This window comes from Podarcis liolepis, assembly GCF_965112155.1.
Source record: "Podarcis liolepis genome assembly, chromosome: 7".
Taxonomy (NCBI): domain Eukaryota; kingdom Metazoa; phylum Chordata; class Lepidosauria; order Squamata; family Lacertidae; genus Podarcis; species Podarcis liolepis.
In genome coordinates, this window is record NC_139561.1 from 25,810,020 (window position 1) to 25,835,516 (window position 25,497).

Below are 25,497 nucleotides of genomic sequence, written 5' to 3' on the forward strand. Positions count from 1 at the left end.
ATTTTTTTTTTTAAGTGTGTGGTTATTTAATTGTATCCGCCTGCCACCTTCCAAGGGAGCTCTTCCTGCTATCAAAGAGTTCTTGGCGTCAGAAAATTCTTCCTAATGTTTAGTCGGAATATCCTTTCTTGTAACATGAATCCCATCTGCTGTATGGAGATAATAATACACACCCCTACCTTCCAGGGCTGCTGTAAAGACTGCATGCATGTGAAATGTTTAGAATGATGTGCTAGGCATGTATTGTTACCCTTATTACAAGTGAAGGGACGCAGGTGGCGCTGTGGTCTAAACCACTGAGCCTAGGGCTTGCTGATCGGAAGGTCGAAGGTTCGAATCCCCGCGACGGGGTGAGCTCCCATTGCTCGGTCCCAGCTCCTGCCAACCTAGCACATCAAAGTGCAAGTAGATAAATAGGTACCGTTCTGGCAGGAAGGTAAACGGCATTTCCATGCACTGCTCTGGTTTCGCCAGAAGCGGCTTAGTCATGCTGGCCACATGACCCCGAAAAACTGTCTGTGGACAAACGTCGGCTCCCTCGGCCAGTAAAGCGGGATGAGCGCCAAAACCCCAGTCGTTCACGACTGGACTTAACTGTAAGGGGTCCTTTACCTTTACCTTTATTACAAGTGAGAACCCACAACAAAATGTTGTAGTGTGGAGTGCGCCAACCAGCTAGCCATTCCTTCTCCAGGATATTCCATGACAACCACAACTTTTCAGCTTTTTCTTTCCCAAGAAGCACCCTAGTCCTCGTTGTGCTGTTCCCTGCCCTGTGCCGCAATAGTGCTTTTCCCCTAAAAAAAATTTGTTGGATCTTCAGGACTCCCTTGAGTATGCTGACAGCCTCCTTGCTTCTGAGTGGACCATTTCATTCACCAGCAGAGTTCACTAGAGGAAGCTGTTATGTGTTTATTGCTTTTTTAATATTAATATTGATATTGATGTGGCATTTATTGGATTCGACGCTGAGCTCTCTCTCCCCCCCTCCCCCCATGGCTAATGCTTTTTAAAGTTATTTAGCTCCCCTGTGGATTTCTGTAAACTGCTTTGAGCACTGCTGTGATGCTCCAACAGATCACTTCCAGAGGCATATGGCTCTTGGGAAGGAAGGTTCCTTACCCCTGGGCTGCTTGTTTGAAATGACGGGTTACATTTTTCAAACAAACAAACCAGCCTACTAACTGAGAAAACTGCAGGAGTAAAGTGGCAAAATCTGAAGCGGTATACAGTATACTTGCATTCAGTGTCTGATTTACGTATAAGCTAAACAGCGACAAAATCAGGACAGCCTGGGATATTTGTGATATGAAGAGTCCCAGGATTTCAGCAGGAAGCAAAAGGAAATGCCCAGATTGGAAATGAAGCAATATGGCCGTCCTAAAACATTTGCACTTGCAAATGGTATTGAAAGCAGGTTTGCTCAGGTATAATCATGAGCACAAATCTCAGGTAGTGCAATGGGTCAGTGTGCCTGGCTGTTAAGCAGAAGTTTGGTGGTTCAAGCCCACTCAGGGATGGCTGTGGGCAGGATTCGTGCGTTGCTGGGGGTTGGACTGGATGACCCTCTGAGTCCCTTCTGATTCTACAATTGAATACAGAATAAAAAAGATGCCTGGAGGGAGCTGCTCCCTTTTTGTTAATAATTTCTTCACCCCACACTTTCCAATGGATTATCCTGCCGCACTTTCCAACCTACGAAAAAGCTCCCTTTACTTCAGTGGATTTGTCAAGTACTTGAACCCTCTCTAATAGCCCAAACCTAAAGTTCTGGTCCATGCTTGATTCCCTCTCACAGAGCATTGGCAACCTGGGAGCATCCTTGGGCTTCAACCCTAGACCTATTTACTTGGGAATGAGCCCCACATGCTTCTAAATAGACATGAGCAGGATTGCATTTCTGAGGTTGCCACTCCTCTCCTTCACTTAAAGACATCAAAAAGGAGTCATGTGTGGTTTGTGTGTGGTTTTTGTTTATTAAGGGCACAGCTCCGTGGCCCCCCCCTTCCACTGTCTCTCGCATCGCGGCGCGGGATCCCCCTCCCCGCGCCAGCTTCACGCGCTCAGAATCAGCGGCTGTTGCTCCTCGGCCATTTCCTCACCCGGCGAGATCTCGTAAACGACGCAGAGGGACGAATACAGGCAGCCGACAAAGGAGACCACGCTGGAAAAGTACATCACTCCATTGGCGCTGCCCACGGCAGCTGTCAAAGGCCCCATCACTATGGAGACGAGGATCTGCGCCAGGAAATACTGGCAGCTCAGGAGGGAAATGTCCACCCCCATGCCTCTTTTGGTGCCGTCTTCATTCGATCCCGCGAACTGTTCAGGGGACAGGGGGGAAAAGCCTCTGTTGGAAAACAGTTTCTGGCACCCCTTGGGAGTGGTGGGATGGAAGGCAGGGAGGCCAGCCATTTTGGAGGGCCGCAGGTTCCCCTTCCTTCCTCTACATCCCTCGACCCATGGTGCCAAGTATATTTTTGATACCCATGAGGTGGAAACCGCCCCCCCAGGTGATATGTTGGGGGCCGCCAAACCTGAGGCTCACCTTTTTACTCTGGTAGTAGTCGCACAGCAGCGAGTACGGAAGTGTGCAGAGTGTCGAAAACAAAATGCCGTAAGTTACGCACAGGGATAAAATGACATAGACGTTCCGCGACAGCGTCGCCAGTCCTGTGCCAAGTCCGAAGGCGAGGTAGGCTATAAAATACAGCGTGCGGATGCTGAAATATTCCTCCAGTTTTTCCAGGGAGGCTGTGGAATGAAAAGGAAGGACGTTGACTATTCTATCCAGTGCATTTTGCTGTGCCTGAGGGGAAACTCGGGTGATTGTATTTTAGTGTTCTGTTGGAAGCCGCCCAGAGTGGCTGGGGAAACCCAGGCAGATGGGTGGGGTATAAATAAATTAATATATTATTATTATTATTATTATTATTATTATTATTATTATTATTTAACTTCAATGCGGGGGGGCGGGGGGAGATGGGAGACCCTCTAGAAGTTGTGAGGCTCCAACTTCCTTCACCCTCAGCCAGTAATACTAATGTGCAGTAATGATGGGCGTCACCTCTCCTTTAAACATTCATGAGAGCCAGTGTGGTGTAGTGGTTAAGAGCAATAGACTCGTAATCTGGGGAACCGGGTTCGCGTCTCCGCTCCTCCACATGCAGCTGCTGGGTGACCTTGGGCTAGTCACACTTCTTTGAAGTCTCTCAGCCCCACTCACCTCACAGAGTGTTTGTTGTGGGGGAAGAAGGGAAAGGAGAATGTTAGCCGCTTTGAGACTCCTTCAGGTAGTGATAAAGCAGGATCTCAAATCCAAACTCTTCTTCTTCTTCATCATCATCATCATCATCATCATCTGTTTTGGCACTTTCTCTACAGTGCTCTTAAGACAGAGGTTGGATGGCCATCTCGTAGATGATTGAGATTCCTCCATTGCAGGGGGTTGGCCTACGTGACCCTCTGGGTCCCTTCCAACTCTACAACCCTATGATTCAAAACTACTGCTATTTACATGCGTGTTGGACTGCAGCCTGCCATAACAGTAAGTGGGGAATCCAGATGTTGCTTTCAAACATGGGGTGATGGGAGCTGGAGCCCAGCAACGTCTGGGGGGGCCACAGTTCCCCCAGCCCTGCCATCGTGTGTAAGAAATTGTTGTTTTGGTGTGGCAGCACCCACCCTTTGGAACTCTCTGCCTATTGACAGCAGCAGGGCAGAGAGAGAGAGGGTGTCAGGGTGGCATGGGCAAGCTGCAAAGGTTTGTCAAGAAGAAAGGGGGATGCTTGCAGAATACTCTCCCCAGGAAGGCACGCCTGGGGCCATCTTTCATTCTAGGCTCAGCAGAGTATCTTTGGCGAGGAGTAAGGGGAGGGGGAGGGATGTGGGTGGCACTGTGGGTTAAACAACTGAGCCTAGGACTTGCCGATCAGAAGGTCGGCAGTTCGAATCCCCACAACGGGGTGAGCTCCTGTTGCTCAGTCCCTGCTCCTGCCAACCTAGCAGTTCGAAAGCACGTCAAAGTGCAAGTAGATAAATAGGTACCGCTCCAGTGTTTCGTGTGCTGCTCTGGTTCTCCAGAAGTGGCCTAGTCATGCTGGCCACATGACCTGGAAGCTGTACGCCGGCTCCCTCGGCCAGTAAAGCGAAATGAGCGGCGCAACCCCAGAGTCGGTCATGACTGGACCTAATGGTCAGGGGTCCCTTTACCTTTACCTTAAGGGGAGGTGGGCTGTGGGCAGGGGGTTCAGGGGGTGGGAAGGGCAAACTGAGTAGGAGCATCAGCCCCGTGTGTTTATGCATTCACATACATGAATGTGCGCAGATGTTACACAAAGCCATGGCGATGTCCAAAACCAGACAGCATGTGCCCTGCAAAAAAAGGTCTCCATGGCGATGGCCGGAGAGGTTTTGTACCTGAATAGAAGGCGGCGCTGAACGCATAGATACACATGCCCCAGCAGCCCATGGTGACTCCGGCGTTGTACTTCTGATACTCTGCAGAATCGTGAGGGGCTTTGGGGTCCCCTTGGAAGACCACCTCCCCCATGAAGTCGGTATAGAACAAGAGCATCCCTTCGAAGGAGAGCCAGCCTGGGGGAGGAATTGGAAGACAGTGAAGGAGGCGGCACAGTTTGGAAGGCGAGAAAATCAAGCAGCGGTTATGCAAGGCAGCCTGCTTCCAAGGACTTGGCAACCCCGGGGCTATATAGAGAAGCAGTGATTTGTATTTTTTTTTAAAAAATGGAAATTGATTAACCCTTGCAGAAAGCCAGTCCCTACTTGCATGGGGCTCTTTGACATCTGCCCTGAAGTTTTTCTGATGGCACCACTACCGTTTAACTTGCAGTCTCACCCATTCCACAATGCTGGCACTGTTGTTAACATTTGCTAATTGATAATATAGCCTCTACTATGAATTAGGTACCAGGTTGCATCCCTAAGGTTCTCCCCACTAATTTGAAATTGTAAGGCCAAAAAGGCTGTAGATTTTTTTAACCCTCAGCTCTTTCGTGTGTTCCTCTCTCTTCCATGCTATCCGGGAAGTGGCTTTTCCAGAACAATCAAGACAGCATGCTTGAACTAAATCAGCCAGTGTCACGCCTCCAACAAATAACTGTGAAAGTGGCAAATAATAATTTGAATGGGATGCAAATAAAAACCAACAAAAGGATAAAGGAGAAACTCAGCTCAGTACACATTTGAAGAGGAATCTGCCAAATTTTCACTTTCTTAAATAATATGCGAGCCAAAACACAACTATCCTTCACAATTCATACTTATCCACATTCTGCATTGCAGTTCTCACAACAATATATACAGACACGCACATAAAGTGTGCATTTAAAGATGTGTCCATTTTTTAAAATCATTATTTGAATCCAAATAGCTGCAAAAATTGGAGAACTGAATTTAAGATTGGGAAAAAATAAGGAACTGAGAGAATCAAAATGGACAGAGCCTCCCATCCCTGTGCTGACAGTTTCAGGTGCCCAGAAAATGTATTTTGTCCACCACGGGTAATAGGTTTAAAAACACATACAGACAGACACATTTTATCCAGTAGCTCTGTTTGGCAGCAGTCAGCCAAAATCGGGGCCTCATCTTACGTTGAAGACCAGCAAGTGGTCCTGCAAAACCACTGCTTTGGAGGCATTGTGAAGTCTTGGGACCACAAATGTGCAAATATAGCCAAAAGCAGGAGCAACTCACAGGTTTACCTAGGAAGTGATTGATGCAGAGGTTCCTCAAGGGTTTGGGCATCCGGCAGATGGTCGAGCAAAGGAGCTTCATTGAAAGTGGCTGCTCAGACAGTTCACTCGATCCGTTCAATTCGCTCTCGTACTTGACCCCGTTCAGCAAAATGTTTGCTACCTGCACCGCAAAGAGGATGCCCTGGTCGGCATACAAAAACGTACAAGCAACATGGAACGGGAGCTGAGCAGGAAGAGCAAAATGTCTCTGGCATAGCTCCGGAGTAAGATATTCCTCCTCCTCTGCTCATCTTTTTTTCCAGACTTGATTTACAGTGATGTTTCCCCAGTAAAATGCACTTGTGCTCCCCCAGCATGTCTTTGTGGAAAGTGCTGTTGAGCTTTTCAGGGATACTGTACCCTTAATTAGAAACTTCCTCCACCCGCCTTTGGCTTTCAATGGCTTTCTGTGCAGTTCAGCCCAGCGTAAACTGATGAATTGCCCCTTTATTACCCCATAATTAAGTAAGTCCCTGTTCCCCACAAGGACAAAACATTTCATTGAAGGAGAACAGGAATAATGGGAGGGAATCAGCGGCCAAAGCTCCACCCTATGGAGCAGGATTTAACCTATTAAGGATAAGAGAGGAGGTTGATTAAACAGCTGAACCAATCTGGAAACCATTATAGACAGAATCAGCAAGAAGGAAGCTTCTAACAAGTTGCAGGGGCCTTTTGCTGAACTTGACTACTAAATAACCATTTTCACCACTCACCTGTTGGCTGAAGGTTACGTTCCTTCTCCTACTGCTCTCGGGGAGATTCCCTGTGATAATATCCGGGATGGCTAAAGTCTGCGGTCTTTTCAGGATTCCCAACGACCGTGGTTTTATTGCGTCCAGGGAACCCACCCTCAGGCAGTCTCCCTCTGGCCCAAGCACCCCGACGTTCTCTCCTGCTTCCAAGGTGGCACTTTCGTGGCAGTGGAATCCTTCGGGGGCCCTAGGGAGGCTGCCGCTTATGCCCTGCCGGGGCAAGCTAGCCGGGATGCTCAAGTAGCCATCGTGCCCTGCCGTGAAGCAGTCGATGAGCACGCTGTCGATATTCGAGGTCCCAAAAGATGAGGCGAACTCACTCAGCCCCGTCAAGGAGTTGTCCCGGCTGATGAGGCTGCCGTACTTGGGCGTGAGTGGGCTGAGTGGGGAAATGGGGCTCGTGAAACTGGCGTACAAACGGACGGGGTTCTGGGCCGCGAGGTTTTCGCTCCCGCAGTCCTCGAAGAGAAGGGGCGGCGAAGGAGGAAGAGGGAAGTTAGGGCTCTTCATCACCTTCTTCAGCTTGCTGAAAGACTGCAAGGGCCTTTCGGGAATACTGACCAAAGTCAAGGCAGTCGCTAGCGTCAGCGTGATTGAGGTAAAAATGTAAATGACCCGGAGCTGGCCCCCTATCGCCCTGCCAAAGCCAGTATGGTCCCAGTTGATTCCTCCCACAACGTAGCCAAAGCCACCTCCGAGACCTGCCAAGAGGGGAGAGGAACAAAGTTGAAATTGCCTCTCACAGGCGCTTACGAAGCTGCCTTATGACAGTTCAGGCCATTGGTCCATTTAGCTCAGTATTGCCTACACTGTCAGGCAGCAGCTCTCCAGGCTTTCAAACAGGGGGTGGACTGGATGACCTGTTAGATAACTTCCAGTGCTATGATTCCATGATTCTAGAGTTCTCTCACAGCCCTATCTGGAGATGCATGCGGAGAGGCAGCGTGGTTTAGTGGTTAGTGTGTCGGACTAGGACCTGGAGACTGGGTCATGCAGTCTCCTTCACAGGGTTGCTGTCAGGATAATATGGATGGGGGAGAACTATAGATACCACCTTTAGATCCTTGGAGGAGAGGTGGGGTATAAATGTAACACATAAATGCCCAGAGACTTAAGAGGCTGAGCTACGATGAATCATAAAATTGCCCAGCTCAGGTATTACCTCTGACATGAATATGCCTAGATGTCCTTAGACCCACATTTTCTCCCTCTTAGCTTTATCTGCCCATCTGATAATGCATAATAATGCAGACCTATCTTTCAGTGTTGCTGTAAGCAGTGCTTTTTTTCTTTTCTGGGGGTACGCATACCCCTAAACATTTTGAGAATCTAAGTCTGGCCTCATTGTGGGGCAGTATTTCAATATGAGTAGGAAAATGAGAGTACAGTGGTGCCTCGCAAGACGAAAAGAATCCGTTCTGTGATTCTCTTCGTCTAGCGTTTTTTTCGTCTTGCAAAGCAAGCCCATTGACGGATTAGCGGATTAGCGCTATTAGCGGCTTTTAGCGGCTTATCTGCTGATCGGATCAGCTGATAAGCGGCTTAGCGGCTTAGAAAAAGGGGGGGAGGGAAAAAAAACCAGCAGGAACTCGCAAGACATTGTCGTCTTGCGAAGCAAGCCCATAGAAGATTCGTTTTGCGAAGCACCTCCAAAACGGAAAACTCTTTCGTCTAGCGAGTTTTCCGTCTTGCGAGGCATTCGTCTTGCGGGGCACCACTGTACCCCTAAACATTTGTTTAGGAAAAAAGCACTGGCTATAAGGATTATTTAAATGCTCAAGGCAGCATACATGATTCTACACACACGCAACCACCTGTGAGGTGGGCTCAGCTCAGAGATACCAGCAGACCCAAGGGTACCAAGTGAATTTCATGGTTAAGTGTGGATTTGAACCCAGATCTCCCATACGCTATACTGGCTCACACTTTACAGCAGAATAATATGTGTTATGTCTAAAATCACCAACTACGTTTAAGAACTTGTCCTCCAGTTTGCTTTTTCCTCCTCCCTCCCATTCCCTTTTTCCTTGCTTGCTGTGATATTTCAGTTTGTGAACCCGAGGGGCAGAACTGTCTCAGCAGCCGCTCTGGGTGTCTTTTCAGCTAGAGGGCCAGGTCTAAATGCTGAAAATAAGCAAATGCCCAGCAGTGCCATTGCCGATATGCCGAAAACCTCACCAGCTAGCAGCGCATGCATGTTGAGTCCTCGGTCCTGATCTGACGGGCTGCACACGTCCATCATGTAGGCGTGGCTGGGGTTGTCTGCAGAGTCGGCACAGAAGTCCATCAGAATGACTCCGCAGATGGTGAATGCAATTCCCCACTTGTGGTCACTCACAGTGTCGGTCAAGGCCGTGCCCATATCCCTGCCGTTCAGCATCAGCGAAAGGCCCAACAACGCCCCTGAGGAGGAAGGGGAACCAAATCAAGGCAGTCAGAAAACAGCAAAGAAGGCTCGGATTCAAGTTGGTACTTTTTCATGAGCCACAGATTGGTTGTGTTCCCTTCTAGGCAACTTTCCAAGGGTCACATGTCAGTGGCAGACGGAACAACGGTTGTAAATGTTGCCTTGGGTCTGGAAACCAAGCCTTATGAAGAGCAGTTGAGGGAGTTGGGTCTGTTTAGCCTGGAGAAGAGACTGAGAGGTGACACAAGAGCCTTTGCCATGGACTGGTTGGTAGCAGAGGAAGGATGGGAGGAACCAGCTGTGGAACTGCCAAGGGAAGAAGGCTCAGAGCCCAGGGATTGGTGGGGGGACAAGGGAAGGTGGTCAGAGGGAGACAAGGGAGAAGACTGGGAGGAGGAGGCGTTGGAAGCCGAAGAGGTAACAGGGCTTTGTGAGCGGGGAGAGTCTGCGGCAGAGAGAAGGCCAGAATTGGAAGCTGAAGCAGGTGAGTGAGAGGAGAGAGGCCAAGAGACAGAGAGGAATCAGGTTGGTGAAGAAGCACAGGTGTCTCTCCCTCCTGCTGTGACAAGCTCCCCTCTCTGCTGGTCTCCTAAGAACCAGAAGAGGCATGAAAAGGGAGGAGAAGAGGTTGGCTGCACGCCGGCGCAGTCTCCGATTGCTTGGGGAAAACCCCGAGAAGGCGGGGAATTTCAGTCTCGGCAACTGATTTTCATGGAGGAAGAACACTAGGCATGAGCTGCTGTATTCATTAGGCCTAAGACTCAAGTCTGTGCAGATAGTGTTTTTGCTAAGAAATAGTGAAGTCCAACTTTAAACTGCATGATTATCTGTGACAGCCGTCTTCAGTTATCTGAAAAGGGCTGTCACGTGGAAGATGGAGCAAGCTTGTTTTCTGCTGCTATGGAGGGTAGGATTTGAACCAATGGATTCAAATGAGATTCTGATTAAACATTAAGAGATGTTCGACCGTGGAATGGACTCCCTTGGAAGGAGCTGGTCTCTCCATCATTGGAGGTTTTTAATCAGAGGTTGGCTGGCCATCTGCTTCCGGGGTTCTTTAGCTGTGATTCCTGCATTGCAATAATTTGGACTAGTTTACCCTTGGGGGTCCCTTCCAAAGGTATAAATCTGTGATTCTACCTTTGTACAACAGATTAGTTTCTGCTCATGCTCATACACCCCTCTGTCTTCCATGCAGGCAAGCAAGAGTCAGCAGAGTTCAAGGAGACATACCAGCTGGGGTAGTGGGGGAATAGTCACAAAGCACTTCACGCACTGCAACATTCTGCTGCAGTTCCCACTTGTTTTGACCTAGAACAGAAACGTATCTACAACTATGTGTAAGTAAATTCCGATATGCAGTGACTGGGAATTACATGGTGCCAGTATGAGGGGGACAGGGGGCCAAGGAGGCAAAGAAAAGGACAACACAGATGCACTGTAAGGGTAGGTCTGGAAGGCATGAGAAGAGAAGAGGGCATCTATTTACCAATTGCCAGGACCAGGATGAAGGGTCTCCTCCGTCCAAAAGGTGATGTGCACCTGTCGCTCCAGGCGCCCAGTAGGGGCTGCAGCAGGAAACCTGGAAGAGAGAAGAAGGGAGACGGGTCATTCCCCCATATGTGGTGGAAATGTAAAAAAGAAAGAAAGAAAGAAAGAAAGAAAGAAAGAAAGAAAGAAAGAAAGAGCTAAAGGCTTTTGGGAAATGATATATAATGAAATGTAGAAAATGTTTAAATGGGTTATTGCCAAAAGACCAGAAGCTTTCCTTGCAGGTATAATAGGGACAGAAGTTCCAAAGAAGATGACTAAACTATTTATGTATGTAAAAACCGCAGCTAGAATATTATATGCACAGAGAAGAAAAGAAGAGAAGGTTCCGACGAAGGAGGAATGGCTTCTAAAATAATAATAATAATAATAATAATAATAATAATAATAATAATAATAATAATAATAATAAATTTATACCCTGCCCATCCAGCTGGGTTTCCCCAGCCACTCCGGGCGGCTTCCAACAAAAGATTAAAATACAATAATTCATCAAATATTAAAAACTTCCCTAAACAGGGCTGCCTTCAGATGCAGAAATGGCAAAGCTGACAGCAAAATTTAAAGATAAAAATGACGAACTTTTCACAGAAGAATGGAGGCCTTTTGGGAACAATTTTTTTAAAATAAAATAAAAAATAAACCACCATAGTAAAATAAAATCATCAGCAGGATTCGAGATAAAAGCAGCAGAAGGAAAACGCCAAGATAACAGTAAATGGAGAAACTTTTAGTAATAAAGATATAATACAGTGGAAAATGTTTCAGTGGAAACACTGTGGAAGTGGGGATTTATGAAACAATGTAATTACTGGGTATAGAGTTTATTGTGAAAATGTTTGAAAATTTCAATAAAAAATTATATTCCCCCCCCCCAAAAAAAAAGAGAGTTGGAAATAAGAGTGTCATTCAGCACTTTCTGACCAGGGAGAGCAAGACAAAGGTCTCAGATAAAGGCCAATCTGTGTTGGGCTGTACCAGTTCAGCCTGTGACTGGGAACCAGCAGAAGGGGATTGCCCTTAGGAACATCCCAAGTCCATGCAATCAAGCCCTGCTCAACCAAGACCCATCAGAACACAACCCGGCCACGGTTCGCTTTGCCAAGTCCCACCAGTTCCCAGAGCAGTTAAGCTTGCTTCCTGAGGATCGGGGCCCCAGCACTCACCCAATATTGGGCTGATGAACCAGACCATTCCGTACAGCTGATCCGGCAAGCCCATCTGGAGCAAGACAGGCGTCACATAGGCGGTCTCCATGGCGTAGCTGAACTCGATCCCGAAGAGAATGCACCCGTTGAACAACAGTTCCCAGAAGGACCTCTGTGGGTGGATCTCGCCAAAGTGGACCTGGTCGATGGGGCAAGGGGTGTTGGGTGGCGGGGGAGGCGAAGGCCGGATGTGTTTCCTCCTCTTTGGGTGCCGCTTGAAGTTGTTGGCCCGGTGGCTGATGTGGCGAGTGACGGATCCTGCATACCCCACCACCTGGGACCTCCACAGTTCCTGAGACGACAACGTGGGGAAGAGGGCGTCGCTAGAAGGGCTCGTCGTGGTGGGAGGAATCATCGTGGATTTTGCCTGCGAAGAAAAGCCAGCGCTTATTATTTGCAATGTTTATCAGCTGCTCTAAATCAGACAGGCTTGCAATACAGAGTGGTAGTTTCAGCTGCCTTACTGCAGAGCAAAGGGTTGGACTAGATGACAAGTGGGGATCCATCCCAAGTCTACAGGTGGGGTTTGGGTTTTTTTTATTTTGTTTTGGGCAGGGGTATTCTACAACGTGGCATCGGTCGCATCCAAACCATACTTTTAAAGCATGTTGGGTCACAGCCAACAAAACAGCTGCGCTAGCTTTGAGCCAGCACAGTGAGTTCCTCTAGTGCAAAGTTACCCAAACTTGGGTCTCCAGCTGGTTTTGGACTACAGTTCCCATCATCCTGTGGGAATGTTGAGGATAGTAGGAGAGGATATATTGGTTAGTATTATCTTTCCTCACTCTCACTAATGAGATAGTAGCAGGGCACATTCCCTTGTACATAGCAGGAAGCTAGTTGATAGATCCATTAGAACCTTTTGAGTTAAACAATCCAGTCTGGCTTGTCCAGATTCGATTGTTCCTGGTAAATTCCCTCTGTTCCCTCTTAGAAACAATACAGTTGTACCTCGGGTTACATACGCTTCAGGTTACGGACGCTTCAGGTTACAGACTCCGCTAACCCAGAAATAGTACCTCAGGTTAAGAACTTTGCTTCAGGATGAGAACAGAAATCGCACAGCAGCAGCGAGAGGCCCCATTAGCTAAAGTGGTGCTTCAGGTTAAGAACAGTTTCAGGTTAAGAATGGACCTCTGGAACGAATTAAGTTCTTAACCCGAGGTACCACTGTAATGGCACAACAGTCCTCTTTTCTAAAGTACAGTGGTACCTCGGGTTACAGACGCTTCAGGTTACAGACTGTGCTAACCCAGAAATAGTACCTCAGGTTAAGAACTTTGCTTCAGGATGAGAACTGAAATCGTGCAGTGGCGGCACAGAGGCAGGGGGAGGCCCCATTAGCTAAAGTGGTACCTCAGGTTAAGAACAGTTTCAGGTTAAGAACGGACCTCCAGAAAAAATTAAGTTCTTAACCTGAGGTACCACTGTAATGATAAGGTTTACTTACATTCAGTTCACAGTATGATCCTGAAGGCAGGCTTTAGCTTTTAGTTATAGTTACAGAGAAATGTGTGGTTCATCCTCTTGTGAGGGATGAGCCTGTGTGCTGCTGACTGAGAGCCAGCTCACAGCAAAAGAGCAAAAGAGCATATCAAGAGAGAAGGGCGAAAAAGGGAAGATGGCTGCGTGACCAGCCCTTTTATGGGGTCTGCCAGGGTCACGCCCATCTACCTGGTCACACACACAGGGGGAGAGGGTGTTCCAGACCAGGTGTGACAGGAAGTCCTCCTGGCTGGAGCAACATTCCCCTGTGTGTCCACTCTGGGAAAACAGGAAATGTTGTATTTGGCTGCTTTTGTGATGTTACATCCCACATATCCCTGACCACAGGTGCTGCTAGCCAGGGATGCTGGGAGTTGTAGTCCAAAAAGAGCTGGAGACACAAGTTGGGGAAACCCTGCAATGGAGCTTTCTCCCGCTCTCATTGCCTGCATGTCCCCCCACATCCCTGCCCTAATTCAGTTCTGTGGGGTCAGGAGAATCCCCCAAAGCAGAACTCAGGGGGAGTAGAGGGGGAAATGCTTGCACTGACAGAGTGCTGTTGAATTCTGCCCATTGCTTCTGCCAAGGAATTCTGGGAACTGTCGGGAGTGGTAAACTGGATCCCCCAGGATCCTTTGGGGGAAGCCAAGCACTCAAGAAGAAGAAGAGTTTGGATTTGATATCCCGCTTTATCACTACCCAAAGGAGTCTCAAAGCAGCTAACATTCTCCTTTCCCTTCCTCCCCCACAACAAACACTCTGTGAGCTGAGTGAGGCTGAGAGACTTCAGAGAGGTGTGACTAGCCCAAGGTCACCCAGCAGCTGCATGTGGAGGAGCGGAGACGCAAACCCGGTTCCCCAGATTACAAGTCTACCGCTCTTAACCACTACACCACACTGGCTCATACACTCAAGTGTATGGTGCAGATGTGACCTACGATCGTGCACTGGTGGTGGCTTTTCTACTGGTTCGCCCACACATGATTAAACTTTGTTCATCGTTCTGCAATGCTTCATCAAATGATTCCGGGGCTGTGTGCAAAAAGTGTGAATGGAATTAATTCACAGAGATACAACCGCATGTCGTCAGCTAAGCATGATAAAATACACAACACCATTTTATCAAGCCCTTCCCCCAAATACCTCAAGGCAGCTTCCGTTTAATGCCCACAACAGCCCTGTGAGGTAGGTCAGTCTGAGAGATAAGTTACTGGCCCCAAATCACCCAGTGGCTGAGTGGGAATTTGAACCTGGGTCTTCCCAGTCCTAGTCTCATAAACTCATCATTGTACTCCACTACATTATGCTCAGTCTCTCCTCTTTACAAAACATTACCTGGAATAAATTCTTGACGGTAACATATTTTTAATAATAATAATAATTGTACTCTTAACATTCATCAATTTGTTATCCCAACACCTTTTCACTCATTGATTAGAAGACTGGAAAACCGGGGCAGATTTACTGGGCAACCAGCTGGAATACAGCCCATATATTTCTCTTTTTTATTTTTTTGCCTTCTACCTCTGCAACCAAAGGGACTAGAAACTTAACAAAAATAAAACTGAAAATTCATCTTCACTGATATATCTGGGACCAAAAGGACTAGAAACTTAACGGGGCGGGAGTAAACCTGAAAATCCATTTTTCCTTCTATCTCCGGATCCAAAAGAGTAGAAACTTAAAAAAAAAAAGCTTAAGATTCACGAAAAGAACCCTGAGTATAAATATGTAGTCTAGACACCCTCATAGGCTAAGGCTCAGTCTAGTGGATTATTCTAATCTGGGGGATAAAACCCTCAGTCACGGCCGTTCTCTCTCTGTGAAGGCAAAAGTCCACAGCACACCTAAAAATTCCACCACATTTCCCTCTCTTAACCACCATCATTCAAACACCCCACTCCCTCCATCCCTCTTGGAGCCAAAACAGGCAGGTAAGGCGGAGCCCACCCCTTCTCCTTTAGCAAGGAGGGCCTGGTCTCAAAGATCTTAGGAAGCAGGCTGGCAATGATTCAGTAGGAAATGTATTTACCTGTATTAGGATAGATGGTGGAGCATCCTTCCAATAATAATAATAATAATTAAAAATAATATTTACAATAATGCCTGCAGTTTTCCCCGGGATCCTTGGACTGACGGCGGCAGGCTCGCTCTCCGTCCTCTCTCTCTCTCTCTCTCTCTTCTCCTCCCGCCCCCCTGCACTAGGATCCTGCGTTTCTGGCTGGGGAGGAGGCTGGGTGATGTCACTGTGTCTCCTGCCCTGCCTTTCCCCCAGCCCTGCAGAAACGCATCCGCCTTCTCTCCACCTCGTCCACCCCGTGCCTTAAAGAGGCAGGAGCCTGGGATACGATTCAGCATCCTGCTGCACTGGTACCCAACGGCGGAGGGCAGGAAATGGATTGGTTGAAAGACGGGAGGGGAGGCGAGCGCGCGCGCACACACACACGGAAAAGTCTCTGCTGAGGGAGGATCCATTCAGGTATACTTTGGAGAGCACGGAAGGTGTTTGCTGAGAACTGGGTACCGAGGCAATCGCTGGATTGTATCCCTACATAACCCTTTTTCTAAAAAAGAAAAGAAAAGTTTGGATTCTGTTGACTCCAGAATCAGTGCCAGATTTGCGTATAAACTAAACAAGCTATAGCTTAGGGCCCCATTCTCTTGGGGGCCCCCAAAAAAATTAAAGGAAGAAAAAACCTAGAGGTACTTTTCCAAAATATAAGATTAAAAAAAGAAATAAAATAAAACCTACATACAGCAACAGTGTTTTGTGTTGTGTAGACTCTTGAGAGTCCCATGGACTGCAAGAAGATCAAACTTATCCATTCTTAGGGAAATCAGCCCTGAGTGCTCACTGGAAGGACAGATCCTGAAGCTGAGGCTCCAATACTTTGGCCACCTCATGAGAGGAGAAGACTCCCTGGAAAAGACTCTGATGTTGGGAAAGATGGAGGGTACAAGGAGAAGGGGACGACAGAGGACGAGATGGTTAGACAGTGTTCTTGAAGCTACAAAGAGTCGGACATGACTAAATGACTAAACAACAAGCCTCCTTTGCTTTTAATATAACTTTATTAATTTAAAATAAATACATTTATGAAAAACAGGCATACATACAAGTAAACAAACATACAAACAAACAAACAAACAAATAACAGAAAAATCAAACAAACCACCACACTATAAGATATAAGAAGATTAATATAATACAGTGAGATTAATTGGAAGTCAATTTTAAATTTCTTCTCTATAAATTTTATAATTGTGTTCAATACAAGGAGTATATATGATGATAATTATAATTATACAACAACAAGGCTCCTATGATGTAAGTAATGGGCCCTGCCTGCTAGCCTGCTCCCTAAAATATCACTATTAATATACTTCTTAATTGTATTTCAGTTCAACAACTGATAAAATACATATTTCGTTATGTGCAAATGGCTTTAGATACCTATTAGGTCCATAAAATACCATATAGCATATATTCAACAGAAAAAAACAGCGACAATTTGTTGTTGACAAAGGACAGCTGGACATATAAAGGGCCCCATTACCTTCAGTAGCTTAGGGCCTCATCAAACCTAAATCCAGGCCTGTCCAGATTGATGATGAGGAAGAGCTGTAGCCCAGTGGCAGAGCATCATCCGAAGGTCCCAGGTTTAAGCACCTTCTGGCGTCTCCAGGTAAGTCTAGGAGAGGCCCCTGCCTGAAATCCTGGGCAGTTGCTGCCAGGTCCGTGTTGGCAATACTGAGCTAGATGAATCAATGGTCTGACTCAGTGTGATGCAGCTTCCTGTGTTCCTATTAGACAGCCCCGCATCCATATGGGGGCTGCCTCATCCTGAAAAGTTTTACCAGGTGACTCGGAATGTATGCTCCTTTTCCATAACAAACTGTGCCAAACAAGAGTCTCACAAATAAATTTTTAAAACCCTTTCCTATCAAAATGCGTAGCAGAGCTGGGGAGGGAAGCTGCATCACCATAAGACAAAATCAACAATTGAATAACTGTAGAACAAATTTTACATCACCTTGCCAACAAAGGTCCGTATAGTTAATGCTATGGTTTTCTCAGTAGTGATGTATGGAAGTGAGAGCTGGACCATAAAGAAGGCTGATCGCCGAAGAATTGATGCTTTTGAATTATGGTGTTGGAGGAGACTCTTGAGAGTCCCATGGACTGCAAGAAGATCAAACCTCTCCATTCCTAAGGAAATCAGCCCTAAGTGCTCACTGAAAGGACAGATCCTGAAGCTGAGGCTCCAATACTTTGGCCACCTCATGAGAAGAGAAGACTCTCTGGAAAAGACCCTGATGTTGGGAAAGATGGAGGGCACAAGGAGAAGGGGACGACAGAGGACAAGATGGTTGGACAGTGTTCTCGAAGCTACCAGCATGAGTTTGACTAAACTGCAGGAGGCAGTGGAAGACAGGAATGCCTGGCGTGCTCTGGTCCATGGGGTCACGAAGAGTCGGACACGACTAAACGACTAAAGAACAACAACAACAACAGAACAAATTCAGTAGGATAGTGAAGTAATCCAGATTAAGCACGTAGGTGGCAAATGTGACATGAAGGCTGGCAACCTGAACCCCGGTGTAGCCACTTGCAGATGATCTTGAAGTGCCTGGAGACAGCCTGGTCGTGCAGCTAACGCAGCAGTTTGACTTCGCCAACAAAAATGCATGTTCTTTCCATTTCCACAAGGGGGAACATGCTGGCTTTTACCAGCTTTCCTCCCAAAGTCCTTTCCACTTAGATCTGCTGGTCACCTTCTGGTCTACTGCTTCCAAGAAGAAAAGTGTGGTGTGTGTGTGTGATGTTGAGAAGGAAAATTCCTAGTTGAGCGTGGAATGGAGATCCCGGGCATGGCAGTGGCAACAGACATCCTGGCAATGGGACTGGGAGGGCTGGGCTTTTTGCTTCTCGTTCTGGGTGCCGGAGCAGATTGCTGGAGGGTAAGAAACAAATTAAGGGGACTTTAAAGCTGGGAAGGGGGCGGGAGGGGGGGTGGAATCAAAATCTGTGTTGTGCCAAACACCTGCCCTTTGGTTTCATAGGTTGTTTTCATTTTTTCCTGCTTCATCTGTGGGTAGGGATGCACAAACCTGTCTGATTTCAATTTCCAAAGGCAAACTTCAAGTTCCGAAATGAGATGTTAAGTGCAATGTAGCCAACCTTTGCGCTTCTTTGGATTTTGCAGGTCTGTTCTCCTCCACGCAATGTGTAGATAGCGTACACTGGATCGCAACCTGTAGAAGTCCCAAGCACTGACAAGATTGTGGTGCCTCCCCCCCCCCCATGTGCAATTAAAAATAAAAACAATACTGAACCATAGAATAAAATTGTACTATTCGTAATGACACAGAACTCACATGTATGCTGAAATGCACATGCATGTATGTCATTTGTGACACCCGACAGGATCTGATTTCCTCGCATTTAGTTTGATCTGCGTTAGGAGGAACACTCCCTGGCTTAGGTGGAGATAAGTAATAAAAAGAGAACAGGAATAATGAGGGGTATTTGTAGTGGAGGGTAAGGAAGTCTAACAAAGTTCTGATTTCCCCCATAATGATTACTTAGAAGCTTTTTAAAAAAAAATTATTACTATTATGTTTTTATATTATTATTATTTTGGAAATCTCAAATGTTAAATTACTTCCCAAAAGAAATATATTTGTGTGTGTGTGTGTGTGTGTGTGTGTGTGTGTGCACCCCTGCTTTGCTGGTACCTGAAATGTGCTTAATCAGTCCATTGGGCAATCTAGCACTACAAGACGAAGACACAAAGTCCTTCTGGGAAATTCTTCACCTTGGATCAGCTTCAGAGCCATTCCCTCATCCCAGCATACAAATTTTTCTTGGTCCCCCTTTCCCTCTCTGAAGAAATTGAAAACTTGCTTGATAGAAGAACTGGAGGGGTGCTTGGCTTGTGCTGTTGTCAAACCCAAGGCCTGGTTGCCATAGGAACGTTAAGCTCTGGGGAAAATATACCGCAGCGGCGAGGGCCGGTGTACTCCTGGAAAGGTCAAACCTGCTTCTGGTGACTTTGATAAAGAGGGGCCAGTGCCCCCAGCTTTGCACTCACTGGGTAAACACTGGCCACTGGAGCCATCGCCGCTTCTTCCTTTCTTCGTTGCTGAACCCTCTCCGGGGGTTGGATGCACAGGAGCCTGCTCTGTCAAATGTATTTGCTAATATTTATAAAAGTGAGCTGCCTGTGTGTGTGAAAGATACAGACAGACAGACAGAAGAGAGAGTGTGGGTTGTGAGGATGAGAGTGCCTGAGACACAGGACAGTCAGAACATGATAACATAAGAACCTACTGGATCTGGCCAATAGCCCATCTAGCCCAGCCATGGTGGCAGAACACAGCCACCATGGATAGCAGCCATTGATCGTCTTCTCCTCCAGGAGGTTCTCCGATCCTCTTTGAAAGCTATCCAAGTATGGCAGCCACCACTGCCTCCTGCAGGAGCGAGTTCCACAAATTACGTACTGTGTGAAGAAGTTATTCTCAACTGTCCTGGTCTGTGGACTAGCTGAATGGGGTTCATGAACAGCCCATGGTCTGTGGACCACTGCTTAAGAACCTCAAATTAAAAAATTAGTTCTCAAAGTCTCTCTCCACCCAACCCCCAATCATTCCTCCCCGCTCACCTTCCTTCTTTCTTACAACGAGTCCAGAGTGTAGTCCTGGGTGTCTTCATCTTCCTTCTTAGTCTCAGTGTTGAACTCAAGGGGGGGAATGGGGACAAAACTAGAATGAGTTGGCTCTGCCTGCCATGCCCTCTGGCACCACCTACTGTTGGCCTCCCTTCCTTCTGTCCTACCAGACCTCATGGGCACCAGCCTCCACTGACTACAGTTCATTAGCCATGCTTGGGACTGAAGGGTGCTTCAGGGAGTCCAACCACATCTGGAGAGCCTCAGGTTCTTTCCATCCTCGAATAGGGGACAGATTCCCTCCTGCCACAATCCTGAGGCTCCAACCAATTGGAGGGGCAGGCAGCCTGAGTACAACTGAGTTAGTCCACCAACACCTTTCTACTCGACTCCATCTCACTTCACACCACCTGTCTGTACAAAACCCCTAGTGGTGCCTCATTCCTGCACAAAACATTTCTTTCTCTCTTCCCTTCTCTAGCAAGACGCCAAGGACCCCCTGTCTTCAGTGGGGCTGAGTGCCCGGTGCCGGGGATTGTGGAGCGAGTGTGTGTTTGATAACGTCGCCGACCTCTGGACCTGTGACATCCCGATCTCCTATCTCAGCGAACATCCAGGTAAGGGAAATAAACCAGGTCCACCTGGTTGGAGCAGTTTGCAAAGGTGGACAGGACACACGGGAAGCTGCCCTGTACCATTAGTCCATCTAGCTCAATATTACCAGCACTGGCTGGCAGTGGTTCTCCAAAGTTTCAGACAGCAGTCCCCCCCCCCCAGCCTCACCTGGAGTTTTTCAGGGATTGAACCTGGGATCAGAGGCTCCCAGTCAAAGATGCAATACTAAGACTCTTAGCTCAGTTATTGCCAGTGGGTTTATTCCATAAGTCACAACAATGGCCCAACATTGGTCAGGTTACAAGGTGTACAGGTCACCAGTCTCCAGGAGGAAATTGCTAAATGTCTGGGAAAATCCAGCCATATGGCAACCCATGTTGGGAGTGAAGTTGCCCACGTTGGGCAAAAGATTCCTACATTCCTAGTGGTCCCTTCCAACTCAACAGATCTATTATTCTAACCCAGAGGAGGTTTTTGAGAGAAAGGGGAGAGATTTTGTTGTTGTTGCTGCCATTATTAAATAATTGAGCACCAGAAACCCCACAGCAAAATTTGCCTGCAGTCTACCATTAAACCCTGATCTCCTTTCAAGGTGCTTTCCATGTTCTAAAGTCTTGTTCTCTCTCGATTCTTCACCCCATCCCACCAGCTGTTCTCGTGGTCACTCGGGTCTTGGTGATCCTCTCTGCCTTTCTGACTCTTTCTGCCATACCTCCCTTCATTGCTGGCATGAAATGTACCAAGCTAATGCACGGCAGAGTCCTTCAGAAACAGAAGTTCTCCCTGGCTGCTGGGATCCTGTTCCTCTTAGGAGGTAAGCACAGCCTTGCCTTGTTTCAGGTTGGGGCAGAATAGTACTCGATCTAGACCTTGCCTTCCACAGTCTTGTTTGTAGGGTGCCTCCTTCCTCTTCCTTTTTTACATTAGTCCCACATTAAAGCCTTTAACAGCAGCCAAAAAACCGAGGAACCTTCCAGATTCCCTTTTATTCCGCATATGATTATTTGTGCTCACAGTGGTATTGGGGAGGTTAAACCTGATCCCGCATTTATGACTGTCTGCACCTGCAACTTCTTACAGTCTGAAAAGCTGTAGTGACGAAGCAGTGCAGATTGCTCAAAACAAGTAAATGTAAGTTGAAAGAGAGTACCGTATTTTTTGCTCTATAAGACTCACTTTTCCCCTCCTAAAAAGTAAGGGGAAATGTGTGTGCGTCTTATGGAGCAAATGCAGGCTGCGCAGCTATCCCAGAAGCCAGAACAGCAAGAGGGATTGCTGCTTTCACTGCGCAGCAATCCCTCTTGCTGTTCTGGTTTCTGAGATTCAGAATATTTTTTTTCTTGTTTTCCTCCTCCAAAAACTAGGTGCGTCTTGAGGTCTGGTGCGTCTTATAGAGCGAAAAATACAGTAATATGTGGAAGTATAGGGTTGTCTCCAGCTAAGTCCTACTCAGAGTAGCCCCAGGGCCGGATTTAGGTTTGATGAGGCCCTAAGCTACTAAAGGTAATGGGGCCATTTATATGTCCAGCTGTCCTTTGTCAACAACAAATTGTCACTGTTTTTTGTGTTGAATATATGGTATATGGTAATTTATGGACCTTTAATTTTTTTTTGGGAGGGGGGGCAAGAGAGTGGGGCCCTAAGCTACAGCTTGTTTGGCTTATACATAAATCTGGCACTGAGCAGACCCATTGAACTAAGTTGGTCATGCCCATTATTCAGAGTAGGACTAGCACTGAATAGGACCCTGATTTATAGGATGATGTTCTAGAATATGACGAAGAGATCTCGCCCTTCCAGAATTCAGTGTGACACCAAGGATGGGCATATCTGCCAATTTCGGTTTTTCACAGGCTCTCACCCCCCCCCCCCCAATTCTTATGATAAGTTCTACATGTCCACATTGTAGTGCACATTTCTCCTACTATTCACATTTTTTTTTTACATTTCCAATTTTGCCTACTCCACACCTTCTTTTTGCAGAGCAATTTTCCCCCAATATAATGCATTTGTATGTTTCTCCTTCTTCCCAATATCATATACCCCTCCCCACCTTCTCACTATATAGAAGGATCTGGCAACTTCTGTTCCAGTGTATCTGAAGAAGTGTGCATGCACACGAAAGCTCATACCAAGAACTAACTTAGTTGGTCTTTAAGGTGCTACTGGAAGGAATTTTTTTTGACTATGGCAGACCAACACGGCTACCTATCTGTAACATATACACTTTTGTAAACATTACTTGGCTCGATCCAGAGAAGCACAAATTTCTAAGGGTGGCTGTATTCTTGAATTGTTTTAGAAAGCCAATGTGGTTAAGAGTGTAATGGTTAGAAATGTTGGACTATGACCTGGGAGACCTGGGTTCAAATCCCTCAGCTCACTGGGTAACCTTGGGTCAGCCACTGTCCTTTAACCTAAACTACCTCCCAGGGTTGTTCTGAGGATATAATCAGCAGCCGGAGAACAATGTATGCCATCTTAAGCTCCATTGAGGAAAGGTGAGATAGAAATGTAAAAATAAAAATAGGTAGGTTCGCCTTTCAATGCAGATGAAATAAAAATCAACCCCCATCCCTGTATGAGATTGAGGTCAATCTAGTGTCGATCCTACTCAGGATAGACCCATTGAAATTCATGGGCCCAAGTTGGCGTTGTCCATTTATAGCAGTGGTAATAAAAGTTAGCTAAGTGGATACACACCAGCTGAAGGTGTGCACACAGCTTTTTTTTTTTTTTAAAAAAAAGCTTAAAATTCTATTTATCCTTAGAGGAGATCTTAGAGAACATCTGAAGGCAGCCCTGTTTAGGGAAGCTTTTAATGTTTAATGGACTATTGTATTTTAATATTCTGTTGGAAGCCGCCCAGAGTGGCTGGGGAAACCCAGCCAGATGGGCAGGGTATAAATAATAAATTGTTGTTGTTATCAAGGAAGCCACGGTAGCTGGAAACTCTAATGTGGAATGGTCTCCCTTTCACAGGGCTCTCTGGAGCGGTTGCTTCTCTGTGGTACGGCATCGACACCGTTCAGAAGTATAAGCTTGAGGTAAGTGAGGTAGCCTAAAAGAACATATGAACAGAAGAATCAACTGTAGAGTTGGAAGGGACGTCTAGTACAACCCCCTGCCTTGCCAAAAACTTCTGCCCAACATGGGGCTCAAACCCACCACCCTGAGATTAAGAGTCTTGGGCTCTACCAACTGAGCTATATGGCAGAAGCTGCCTTATGCCAGAGTCTGCTAGCCCAGTATTGTTGACACTGACTGGCCCCAGCTCTCTAGGAAGGGAGTCTTTCCCTGCCCAGCTTGGCGATGGCTAGATTTGAACCTGGGACCTTCCTGCATGCAAAGTAGGCGCTCTACTACACAGTTGTGGCCATTCCCCAATGGGAATGGAGTTTAGTATAGAACGTCTTGGAAGCCACATGGATTCTTTAGGGCGTTCTCCATCCACCTCCTGCCTTGACTAGCTGCAGTTCCCTAGAGTCTCAGCCCTTCCCCAGAAGTACCTGAGATGCCCCAATTTGAACCTGGGCTTTCTGCCTGCAAAGCCCTACAAGTGAGAATTTTTTAATGGTAATCAACACATGCCTTTAAAATGTGCTGCTCCCCCTGGTTCGATTCCTGCAGTGTGTCCAGGATCGGTCACCATCTCTTTTTTTGTAGTGTTTTTATTGCTTTTCAAAATTTAAACATAATCTTACTATCCACATTGTTTTTTGTTCTTCTGAGCCAAATTGACTTCCCTCCCTCCCGTCTCATGGTTTTCAAAGTTCACCCTTGTATGAACGCTATGATATAAGGGTGAACTTTGAATGGAAGATTCATGATCTTCCATTTTACGTATTTCTCATTCAACTTATCTCCACTTTCAAATAAATATAAAAAGCTAATAACCATTATCATTACAAGATTTCTTACAACCCTACTAGTGTTGGTAAATGTTTACAATGACCCTTCAAATATTGTACAAATTTACTCCAGCCTTTTAGGAAAGCTTGATCACGCTGGTTTCGGATTTTCCCGGTCAGCTTTGCCAATTCCGCATAGTCCATCATTTTCATCTGCCACTCTTCACTGGTACTCCTTGTTGCTTCCATTTTTGGGCTTAAAGAGTCTTTGCTGCAGTAGTAGCATACATGAACAATTTATGCTTCACCTACTATACCTACTACAATTATGCTTCACCTACTATACCTAATAAAAATGCTTCCGGGTTTTTTTAAGAAAAGGGATCGCTCACCATCTCAGTTCTCTTTCAGGTTAGCCTGGGCATCCCTGGCGTGACTTACGAGCTTGGCTATTCCTATTGGATGGCTGCCGCGGGCGCCGCTTGCACCACTTCCGGTGGTGCCTTACTGATCACCGCCGACTGCCTTGATGCCCAGGCGCCGAAGAGAAAGCAGAACCTTCTCTGCAGCCCACTGACCTCCAAAGGGCCGCAAACCTACCTATGAAGGAGGAGTCCAGCCCTCTCTTCGCTGACAAACCAACCGTTGCCTTTCTAGCAAATGTCGTTTGTAAAGGCTGCTGGGGATTAGAGCTCTGCGAGGGGGGAAACTATAGTTCCTGGGCTTCTCTGGTGGAAGCCATATGCTTTAAATGCCACGTGCTTTAAAAGCTATATGATTTAAATATTTGAAGCGGGTGCGACCATAAAGCAAGATTCCAATTAAACCAGAAGCAGCTGGCTGGTTGGATTGCATTGTGTCTTTTCTGCATCATCAGACTGGTCTTCACACTTGATTGCCGATTGGTAGCAGGGCCAACCGGGGAGCAGCCAGAAGGACCACATGGCCTTGGTGTCAAGCTCAAAGGGGGGGGGGGCTCAGATTTAGCCATGCATCCGTTTCATTTCTGCTGCATTTGAGAAGTTTTGCAAATTTGTTTTTAAGTGCTGGAAGGTGACACGTTATCCTCCCTTGGAGCTGCAAATATATAAAAAAAGGAATTGTGATTTGGCAAAAGACATCCAGTATTTAATGATGGGTGAAGCTGTCCATTTTGGTTCTCTCCGTTTCTCATATTTCCAGCCTTATGTTCAGT

The 25,497-nt window shown here is 46.8% G+C and overlaps 2 protein-coding genes across 4 annotated transcripts; one reads left to right on the forward strand and one right to left on the reverse strand.

Annotated features, from left to right (window-relative positions):
* Positions 1-1,913: 1,913 nt before the first annotated feature.
* SLC45A1 (solute carrier family 45 member 1) lies at positions 1,914-15,337 on the reverse strand. Of its 2 annotated transcripts, none has more exons than XM_083512994.1 (9): positions 15,261-15,337; positions 11,636-12,044; positions 10,408-10,500; positions 8,690-8,914; positions 6,473-7,212; positions 5,724-5,877; positions 4,420-4,596; positions 2,549-2,754; positions 1,914-2,322 (listed from the first exon to the last, which is right to left on the reverse strand). In XM_083512994.1, exons 2-9 carry the CDS (start codon positions 12,030-12,032, stop codon positions 2,056-2,058), a joined length of 2,259 nt encoding a protein of 752 aa, XP_083369120.1. In that variant the 5' UTR covers positions 12,033-12,044; positions 15,261-15,337; the 3' UTR covers positions 1,914-2,055. The 2 variants fall into 2 exon arrangements, with proteins under 2 accessions (XP_083369120.1, XP_083369119.1); XM_083512993.1 differs by having other exon boundaries at positions 15,195-15,299.
* A 2,209-nt stretch (positions 15,338-17,546) lies between these two features.
* Positions 17,547-25,244, forward strand: LOC310711405 (claudin-16-like). 2 transcript variants are annotated; one of them, XM_083513315.1, is made up of 5 exons: positions 17,547-18,124; positions 20,318-20,453; positions 21,101-21,265; positions 23,434-23,498; positions 24,714-25,244. In XM_083513315.1, exons 1-5 carry the CDS (start codon positions 18,020-18,022, stop codon positions 24,906-24,908), a joined length of 666 nt encoding a protein of 221 aa, XP_083369441.1. In that variant the 5' UTR covers positions 17,547-18,019; the 3' UTR covers positions 24,909-25,244. The 2 variants fall into 2 exon arrangements, with proteins under 2 accessions (XP_083369441.1, XP_083369442.1); XM_083513316.1 differs by lacking the exon at positions 17,547-18,124 and adding an exon at positions 19,204-19,378.
* Positions 25,245-25,497: the final 253 nt, after the last annotated feature.

Bases quoted from the DNA above. Each gene is read 5' to 3' on its own strand.
- SLC45A1 (XM_083512994.1), bottom strand. From the start codon at position 12,032: ATGATTCCTCCCACCACGACGAGCCCTTCTAGCGACGCCCTCTTCCCC. The intron at 7,213-8,689 runs GTGAGGTTTTCG...CCCTCTTGGCAG, and splicing joins CATGCATGCGCTGCTAGCTG to GTCTCGGAGGTGGCTTTGGC. The intron at 4,597-5,723 runs GTAAACCTGTGA...TTCCTCCCCCAG, and splicing joins CTGCATCAATCACTTCCTAG to GCTGGCTCTCCTTCGAAGGG.
- LOC310711405 (XM_083513315.1), top strand. From the start codon at position 18,020: ATGGAGATCCCGGGCATGGCAGTGGCAACAGACATCCTGGCAATGGGA. The intron at 18,125-20,317 runs GTAAGAAACAAA...TCCCTTCTCTAG, and splicing joins CCGGAGCAGATTGCTGGAGG to CAAGACGCCAAGGACCCCCT. The intron at 23,499-24,713 runs GTAAGTGAGGTA...GTTCTCTTTCAG, and splicing joins TTCAGAAGTATAAGCTTGAG to GTTAGCCTGGGCATCCCTGG.